The sequence below is a fragment of the Petaurus breviceps genome, unplaced genomic scaffold (genome assembly GCF_028583685.1).
Source record: "Petaurus breviceps papuanus isolate PSGF00001 unplaced genomic scaffold, PetGlider_PUasm1.0 349920, whole genome shotgun sequence".
Taxonomy (NCBI): Eukaryota; Metazoa; Chordata; class Mammalia; order Diprotodontia; family Petauridae; genus Petaurus; species Petaurus breviceps.
In genome coordinates, this window is record NW_027186197.1 from 1 (window position 1) to 10,178 (window position 10,178).

At 45.0% G+C, this 10,178-nt stretch overlaps 1 protein-coding gene across 1 annotated transcript; it reads right to left on the reverse strand.

The window, feature by feature from the left end:
* Positions 1 to 201: 201 nt before the first annotated feature.
* Positions 202 to 10,023, reverse strand: LOC138168005 (zinc finger protein 736-like). Its single transcript, XM_069096974.1, has 3 exons — positions 9,851 to 10,023; positions 3,882 to 4,008; positions 202 to 2,307 (listed from the first exon to the last, which is right to left on the reverse strand). Exons 1-3 carry the CDS (start codon positions 9,881 to 9,883, stop codon positions 2,162 to 2,164), a joined length of 306 nt encoding a protein of 101 aa, XP_068953075.1. The 5' UTR covers positions 9,884 to 10,023; the 3' UTR covers positions 202 to 2,161.
* Positions 10,024 to 10,178: the final 155 nt, after the last annotated feature.

The window sequence follows — 10,178 nt, forward strand, 5'->3', positions numbered from 1 at the left end:
TGAGCAGTCAGCAGCCATCAACTCTGGCCAAGAGCTTCCACCAGCAACAAGATTATGGCTCCAGGAAGGCTCAGGTGATGGTTGGATTTTTGTAGCAATAAAACACTTTTGAATTAATATGTGTACACTGATACTTTAGGCACAGTAGTATTGTATACCTAACAGAAAACAGATAATGTAAACAGAACCTTTATATGCAATGGGAAGCAAAAAAGTTCATGTGACTTGGTTTATTGCTCTCTCAATTTAGCTATATGCTCTGGAACCAAACCCACAATGTTTCTGAAGTGTCTGTGTTCTTATCATTCTTATTATGATTTTGACTCTTTTCTCCCTAATTCTCCTCTCCTTCTTTCTTAAACCATTATTAGCCTCACTCCCTCAGTTCCCATATCTCCCACTGAACAAAATTTCTTTCCTTTCCCAAACACCCTCTTTTCTGTGAATCAGCTAAGATCTATGTTCCCTATCTGCTGCTTCTTCTCAAACCATCTCCATGCTGGTATGCCAGCCTGGGAGCTCCTTGACAGCAGGGACTGACTTTTCCCTTCCACAAGCTGAGCTGAGTGCCAGGAAAACTGGAGGTGCTTAATCCATGCATGCTGAGTGACTGACTGGGCCCAGGGCTGCACCAGGCCCAGCCTCTACCACACTCCCAGTATTCTAGTTTCTTGGTTGGCAAATGCACGTTTTGGCCCCAATTCTATTTCTGGATCTTGCACTATAGCCCCTGTACTGAGTGACCTTTGACAGGTTCAAATCTTGCAGGGATCTGAACAGACCCAGAGTGAAGATCACAGAGACTTCTTTTCTAGCTCCTGAATCATCACATTCTATGGGACACCTGGGAGTTTTTACCTCCCATTTCCCCAAACTAACAGTGCCTTTCACCTCAAAGAATCTGGCCAATGATTCTCCAAGAAAGGGCCAAAGATGGAGCCTCAGAGATCAGGGGAGGGCAGAGGTTCGTGATGTAAGTAAAGCCTAGTCTTGGATCAATTCTAAGTAAGGCAGCAACCTTTGCTACTACTGAGATGCTGCTGATGGAGAGAGGGAAAACCACAAAGCCAGGCAGTCTAGGTCCACAATACATTGGGGCTACATAATCTCACTGTAGCAGGGCTATCCTTTGGCACCTCCCTAAATAACTTCCTTTGGGCAGCTAGGAAGCAGACTGCAGAGAGTACTGCTCAGGAAGTCTTGATTCAAATCCAGCCTCAGACACTTACTTACTCTGTCATCCTCAGTAAGTCACTTAGACTTGTTGGCTTCAGTTTCCTCATCTGCAAAATGATGCAGAAAAGGAAATGGAAAACCACCCCATGACCTTGCCAAAAAAAAAAAAAAAAACAACAGGTGGGATCATGAAGACCCAGAAATGACTGAACAACAACGTGACTGCCTCCCTAGCAAAAGGACCAAATGTAAATCCTCTCTGGGGCTGTTAATCATGCACCACTTCATCATCTGCCCTCCTCCTCCTCCTCTTCTCATTTTCTTTCTTCTTATTTTCCCCCCAAACATGCTGTACTTCAGGGGTGCAGGCCTCCTTCTGTCCAGTGACCAGGACACTCCACCTCCCAACTCTGGGGAGGTTCTGTGTCAGCCCCATGCCTAGAATGCTTGTGCTGGCTTCCCTGAAGCCCCAGCCAGAGCCCACCTTCCACAATACGCCTTTCTAGGCCTCCTTAGTCTCAGGGCCTGCCCTCTCTCAATGAGCTCCAATGTGTCCAGTCCAAAAAAGGTTTCCACACTGTTGTTAGTGTGTTCTCTGCCACCCAGTCTGTGAGCTCCAGGAGAGCAGGGGACGTTCCCTGTATCTCTTTATATCCCTGAGGCTTATCAGAAGGTCTGGCACAGAGCAGGTCCTTAATAAATTCTCACTCACTTGAAGAAGGTCTAAGAAAGAGCCCATATTAGAAAGCCAAACCCCTTTTGCTCTTTCAGGAGAGTTCCTGCCCCAGATTCCAAACAATGCCTATTTATAGGATCAGACTGATCACTGGAGGGGCAATGAAAAGCCATGGTGTCCAAATAGCTCATTTTACGGATGGAGAAACTGAGGTTCGGTGTTCAGTGACTTGTCCAAGATCCCTCTGCTAAAAAGTATCTCAAAAAGGTTTCCAAGTCAGGTCTTCTTCCCCTAAATCTAGCACTTGCTTCAGCCCCACATCATCACAGCTTTCATATGCCTGTTTTCCCCTGACGTACCTGGATGGCAGCTCCTCATGTCTTCTTGCTCCACCAGCCATGGGGCTTCCCTTTGCTCAAAACATGAGATAAGATATTTTCTGGGAACTGGCAGCCCTGGGCAAGGGGAATCAGGATTAAGATGGAGAAAACTTGTCATTCAGGTCTCTTTAGGGAAAAGATTGGGCATGTAAAGCTACTGCATTTTGAGAGTCACTTGATCATATAAGCACAGATCTGCCTAATGCTCCCATTAAGCTTTCTTTTTTTTTTTTTAAAGTAAAGTTTATTGAAAGTTTGCCATATTGGGTAGATATTTTTTCCCCTTTTGGAGGGCAATTGGGGTTAAGTAACTTGCCCAAGGTTACACGGCTAGTTTTTTTGTGTGTGGGTGTTAAGCATCTGAGGCCAGAACCAAACTCGGGTCCTCCTGACTCCAGGGCCGGAGCTCTTACTCACTGTGCCACCTAGCCGCCCCTCCCATTAAGGCTTCTAAAGGCAGTAACCCAAACTAGGATGGGCCAGATCAGCCTTGAGCTCCTGAAAATCAGACCCTGCTGAGTCAGCTTTGACCCTGTCCCCTCCCCTGCTCCTCACTCCCTCATCTATAAAAACCTTTGGATTCTTCCTTCAGGGAGCTTTTGCCTCTTTTGGTGAGATTCTCCTGCTAGGGAACTCAATGAACCTCAGTTAGTCCAAATTCTGATTCGGAGCCAGTCTGTTAGTCCCGTCAGTGAGAGGGGCTAGCAAGCAAGGAGCACAGGATGGTTCCCAGAAGTCCTGAAGCAAGGTTTCCATAGCATTTAGTTTGGGAGCTTTGGGGAGAGATGGGGAGATCATGGAGTCAGACTGGAATAAAAATAATTGGTCATGGTGCACCTTCTTCATAGGACTAGGGACTCACTGCACAGTTTCCATTCTCTAGAATTAGAGGCAGCTCGTAGGGCAGTGGAGAGCGCTGCGGGCCTGGAGCCAGCAATGCCAGGGTTTAAATTCAGACTCAGTTACTAGCTGTGTGCTCCTAAACAACTCAGTTAACCTCTGTTTGCTTCAGTTTTCTCAAATATCAAATGGGGATAATAACATCACCTAAGGACATCATATTGTAAGGAGAGCACTTAGCACAAGAGCTGTTGTTGAACAGAAATGCTTATTCCCTTCCTTCCTTTCCCACCATCTGGGCTGGAACTTGGGACAATGTAAAGGAAGACAAAGGACAAATGTGCCCAACCACGTATAGCTGGGAGCTACAAACTAAGGCTTCTCACAAAGAAGAATGTCCTAAACACTTGGCCCCTCCCAAAGATGTAGGGGTGCAGGGAAAAGCCGCCTGAGCAGTTTTCAGACACTTGGCAGACAAAATTCACGTCCAGGGAGAGGCTGGACTACATCATGTGGGATTACGTCCTCACCTGAGATACTTCAACACTGATCTGATGTGGTATGTCAAGTCACCTAGAATTGGCAAGAGACAGCTTCAGGGGCAACCAGACAACCTCCAGCTTCTCTTCTCACAATGTACTGACCTTTTACAGGAAAGCCAGGCAGCAGGAGGACCCTGTCTCTGGGACACAGGAGACCAGGATATTCCCCTTTCTGGTAACCGATAAATTCTCCAAAGCCAGCACACTCATGAATGAAGATCTTCCCTCTGATAGCAGATTGAGAGTGAACAGAGGAAGTGTCCTTACCAAGGGAGAACAGGATCTGGGCATTCTCCAGCATCACCTCCTTGCACAGCTCCTTCTGAGAAGGGTCCAAGAGGCCCCACTCCTCTGGGGTGAAGTCCACAGACACATCTTTGAATGTCACCAACTCCTACATCAACAAAAGACACAAGATTTAGACTGGAAGGAGACTCCAGATTTCTTGTAGTCTAACCTCCCTCAAGCAAGAACAGAAAGCTGAAGCACAGAAAGGAGATTTACTCAGTGCTTATAACTTTCATGAGTGTCAGAGTCAACACCTGAAACCACGGTCAATAAGAGGCCAATGAAATATTGCAAAAAGTATTTGACATGGTGAGTTGGAATAAAAATTAAAAGGTCTTATGATGGAATGCGCCTCCCTGTGGAATGTGTGTGAATGTATTTATTGGAGGGGAGGCTAGGTGGCGCAGTGAATGAAGCACCAGTCCTGGAGTCAGGAGGACCTGAGGTCAGATGTGACCTCAGACACTCAACACAAAACTAGCCATTGACCTTGGGCAAGTCACTTAAGCCCAATTGCCCTACCTTCCCACCTCCAAAAAAAAAAAGTATGTACTGGAACTGTAAGGCAGGAGGATCTAGGCAGAAGAGAGAAGATGATGGGAATTCCCTTCTTCTCAGATTCTGTGGGGAGTGTGTGAGAAGCTCACAGGTACAGGGGATTCTGGGAAGGGGCACGAATGTCTGTGTGATTACAGAAAAGAGAGGAAAGAGAAAGAAAAGATCTACTTGACTTCCTGAGAAGCTGAAACCAAGTCTTCTCTAGATCAAACAGAGAAAGGATCCATAAGTCACAGTAATTACCAGCAGGACTGAACTGAGGGACATGAGGCCTTCCAGCCAAGGGAAGCAGAATTAGCTGTTGTCCCTTTCAGGGCTTGAGGCTGCCCTGGTGTGAGAGGCCAGGGCCAGACATCTCATGCCTTTGTTTTATGGTGACTTTCATTCAGCAATAGCTTGTATTTCTTTATTATAATATGCAGTTACCATAGTTGGTCATTTTTGTCGTTCCTTGTACTCAAAGAGACCAAATGACATCCCAACGTCAGGGTCAAGGTGTGTCTGTCCACGGATGACCAGACTAACGGGGCCCAAAAGGCCCTACCAGAGGTCGGGCACAAAACATCCATGTGACCACCTGGGTGGAGATGGCTCTGAATTTGCACGTCTTCCCGTTCTTCTGAGTTACTGCAGTTCTGCTTTGCTCACAGGGCACAGGCCATTCCCTGAGGTGGGCACGCCATGCGGGGTCGTCCTTTGACTGTGTCTCCCATGTCTCACCACTGATTTACAGAGTTCTTCAGAGAGACTCTGGAAATTCCCTTTAATCACTTCTTCTAATCCCCTGTGAGAACCTTCCTTGCATGTCTTCTCCATGAAATAGTCTTTATGCAAACATCGTTTTAGCAACTGAACAGCATGGTCAGCCCAATCGAAGTTGGGCCCTACCAGTAAGAGAAGCAGGAGGGGAAAATGATCTCACATAAAGAGAGGCAGAGCAGGGCAGCTCCACTGAAGGGGAAGGTGGGGAGATGGTAAGGGAGGCCCTGATCCTGACTCTTCCCCAAATTGACTCCAAGAGGGAATAACATACATGCTCACTTGGGTATAGAAATCTATCTCATGCTATACAGAAATTAAAAGGGACAGAGATGGGGCACAGGGACTGATGGAAGGAAGGGCAAGTTCATGGAGGTATTGGTCAGAAATAAATCACTGGGGAAGAAGGACAACATGAAAAGTGAGGCAGAGGAGAAACAAGGGGAAAATGTGACGGAGGGAAATACACACTTATTTATCATCAGTATAAAAGCTTTTCCCACTTGTTCCCTGGTTGCCACCTGTGATGCAGATTGAAATTGTCTCAAATCAGATGGCTTGAGTGACAATATTCATCCTAATATATGAGCACGAATAAATATTAACAAAGGCAGAAATTATTTATCAGTGAGTAGTATACAAATGATCGAAACTGGTTTTGGCAAGCCCATTGAAATATGAAAATACTGATAGCATCTGTTTGTATTACGGGTTACAAATACTCACACCATGGAACAAATATGGATGGGGCTATCATTTTTGACAAACAGAATTTTCTCTGTTGGGTTAAACTTGGACCTGATGTCAGATCTTCACTCCAAAATGGAAACCCTTGATTACAATTTTTGAGTTTTTTAAAGTCTCAGAGATTTTAAAATGGAAATGAAGGATTATCAAGATACACTGGAGTCACTTTATATCCAGTGTTCTTTCTTTCGTATGCTCTTTTGGAAATGATTATTTTCAGGATCAACAATTCTTAAGCTTAGAGTATTAAAAAAAATAATGTTACCTAAGCTCTCTATGGCTTGCAAAATTGTATGTGTAATTACCGTGGCCACTTTTAGTTACAAAATTGACTTAAAATTTTGCATATTTTAGATAAAATATTCTTTTTATTTTTTTATTTTTGGAGGGCAATTGGGGTTAAGTATTATATATCATTTCTTAATATTAATAATTTATTTTTATTAGCATTTCATTTTATCAAAACCAAAAAAATCCCAAAAACAAAAAAACCACCCTGCACAAATTCCCTATCAGAATATTAGAATATTTTTATCTAGGGGTGGCTAGGTAGCTCAGTGAATAAAGCACCAGGCCTGGAGTCAGGAGGACCTGAGTTCAAATCTAGCCTCAGACACTTAACACAAAACTAGCCTTGTGACCTTGGGCGAGTCACAACCCCAACTGCCCTACCTTCCCCCCTCCAAAAAAAGCTTAAAGTGATACATAATCCATAATTTGTTACCAAGAACAATAGTATTTTACACTAAAGCTCAAAAGCTCAAGATAAACAACAGACGAAACATATATAATTAATGAAAGCTTTGAAAGCATGTATTATATCTACTTACGCATCTCTTAATTTACCATAAATCCATGATAAATCATTAGTGACCTTCAGACTCAGGGATACATTCAAGCATTGCAATTTTTCTTTTGTAAAAAATACTCAGAATGGAATTCACTCAACACATCCGGGTGACTTACATAATTATAAATTTTTGATGCACTTTATCCTGAATAAATCCTGATTTTAGTAGGAAAAAAAACACAACAAAGTGACTAATAAGGAAGTTTCTTACATGACTGCACATGTATAACCTTTTAATGATTGCATACCCTCTGTGGGAGGGGTAAAAGGATGGAGGTAGGCAGAGAATTGGGACCTCAAAGCAGGAATAAAAAATGTCTGTCTATGTCATTGGGGAAAAAACGAAATATGACTTAAAAACGGTTAATAGCCAAAGGCAACCAGGCTGCTTAGTAGAGAGAGGACCAGACCTGGAGTCAGGGGGATCTGAGTCAATTTAGCCTCAGACATGTACCAATTGTAATGCCAAGCAAAGGCAACTTCCCAAGGTTCAAAATACCAGCATAGCTGCTCTCCATTTTATTCAGTCACAACTTAGGAACAGAGAAAATCAAAATAGAGCATAATTCAATCAAGTACTACTCTACCCCTGGACATTATAATTCATTTAATCAACCACAAAAGTCCCTCTTCTAAATATTACTCCACCCCTAGGAAGCACATTCATTTAGTCAATCACAAAGCCCCTCTACTCAAATGCTGATTTCTAATCATAAGTAAAGTACATTCATTTTGTCAATCCCAGAGCACAAAAAACTCAAAAGTTCCCCACCCTTGGATCACAACAGAATCTACCCCAGAGTTACAACAAGCTTAAGCAGAGCATTTAATACCCAAAGAGAGGTCTTTTCTCCATCTTGACCTGAGGCAAGTTCTCAGCAATCTTTGTTCCTGGGGAGACAAAGCTTAGCAAGGCCACAGGATACATTGCCAGTGTCCTCATTAATTCATTCTCTTTCTGCAGAACAGTCCTAGGACCCCTGAAAACATTAGCAAAACCCCCTTCCAGGATTTCTGTAAACATACAAGAAGAAAATCCTTCCTCAGGGCTTCTGAACCAAGAGCAAGGTTCCAAGCCCTCTACAACAACAGCACTGTCCTTCACCAGTGGACACAATTCACTCTCTGTCTGCAGAACAGTCTCAGGAGCTCAGACCCAACAGCAAGGTTCCAGAGCCTCTGCAACAACAGCACTGTCTTTCAACAGTGGAAAAATCTGACAAAAAATCAAAACAAACAAAGTACCAGCATAACAGCCATGTCTCCTCAGTCCTTGGCAGCTCCGGGTGGCAGCTCTCACAAGTCCTGGGCAATTCAAACTGGCCCTCAGCAATCCTCTCTGTCTCTCTCTGCCTCCAAGATGCTGCTTCCAAAAAGTTCTTCTGCCTTTCTCTTGTGTTTCTCCAAATTTATGTCACCAGCTCCGCCCAGTTCAGCCCTCTCTTTTCATATCAATAAGTCCATCCCACTTTACAAGCTCTGGGTTTTAATATAATCAATCCAAAAACCAAGCCAATACAGGGGGATCTTTAAATTCCATTACTGTTACAGTTGTGTGACCCTGGGCAAGTCACTTAAGCCTGTTTGCCTCAGTCTCTTATCTGCAAAATAAGTTGGGGAAGGAAATAGCAAACCACTGCAGCACCTTTGCCAAGAAAACCCAGAGGGTCACGAAGAGTCAGACATGCCTGAAACAACTCAAAGCAACAACAAACAGCTATTCCCCAATAGATAAATGGCCAAAGAATATGAACAAAGAATTCTCAAAAGAAGAACTGCCGAGCATTCCCAACCACAGGAAAAATGCTCGAAATCTCGAATAAGGGAAACGTAAAGCAAAACATCACTGAGGCTGCATCTCATACTCTGCAAAATGGATCAAAGAAATGAAGAATGGCACTAGCCAGTGTTGGAGGGGCTGTGGCAAGACAGACTCACTGAGACAATGCTGGGGCAGCTAGGAAATGGTAGAAGATCATGAAGACACTGGTTCAAATCCAGCCTCTGACACTTTTTAGCTGTGTGACCCTGGTAAGTCATTGATCCTGTTTGCCTCAGTTTCCTGAACAGGGAAATAGAGATGATAAGAACACCTCCCATATAGGGCTGCTGTGAAGATGGTCAAAAGTGGATTTGGGGGAAAATAAGTCACTTCATTATATCTTTGCCTTTGAGCCCGATGCCTCTTTGACTAGAAGTGAGTGTCTCCATCAGTACCTCCTTTTCCCCCACTTGAAAACAAAAGTCTGAGGACTTTGAACAGTTCCCCAAAGTCAGCCCTTTCCCCATATCCTCTCTAATAAGGGAAGGCCCTTCACAAATGCTAATACACTTACAGCTAAAGAAGGAACTCTGTAAGTGGGACCCAGATGCCAACTTCAACTATTTTCTCGGATTGCCTTTCTTTCCAGAAACACTGGACCAGACAATGCCCGGGACCCTGCCCTGCAGTCCCACCTCATAGTATTTCCTCCTTTCAACCCTCACTGCCCTCTCACTGTGCCCTTAAGAGTCAAACCAGCTACAAGACAGGACCAGTCAGTGTGCACCAGACAGGTAAACTGGTGGTGCAGCTCAGACCCTGGAGGCCCAGCAGAGCAGCCTTCAAGGTCTAGCAGGGAGAGCCTGGCCAAAGAGGCAAAGGGGTTCAGGGAGCAGTTCTGTGGATGTGGGGGAGGAGTGCTGGGCATGGATACAGGGAGCAAGGAGAAGATCCCTACAGGGCAGTGTGGAAGGAGTCAAGTGGTCTTCCTTGTGCCTCAGGGATCATGAAGGAAAGCTTAACAACACACAGTAGGGCAGCAATTGGAGCAGGGGGAGGGGGCTAGTGCTTGCGATGCCAAAGTGCCAAGAATCAGTTCAAAACACAGCAGAGCAGGGCAGTGTGGTTCCTTCCCTTTTCAAATTCCTGCCCCTTTTTGTAAAGAAACAATCCACAGTAGGGCATTGACAGCCTCAGGGAAGGTCCTTCTTTGTCTGTGGAAATGGCCTCTTTGGCTGAGGTTGGCCCAGTCTGCAGACAGAGTGCACTCACCTGGGCTGGGGGTCTGCAGCTCCCAGGAACCATTCCCTCTGGCTGCAGGCTCCCACCTTGGCCCAGGCCTTGGTAATCTGCAGGCTAAGCTGGAGTGGGAGGATCCCAGAGGGGCAGAGTCTCACCCTTTTCTTTCCAGGGGGGAGGCTGACCTAGAGGAATTTTGGAAGGGTCAGGCCCTGCCCTCAGGGCAAACAAGGCTGCTCATAGGGAGGGTCAGGCTTTGAAAAGAAGATGGTCCCACCCTCTCCTACCCCTTCACTTCAGTCCCTTTCCCTTCTCCCTTCCCCCTTCATCCTTCAGAGAACCAAGGGCAGAAGAGGCCTGG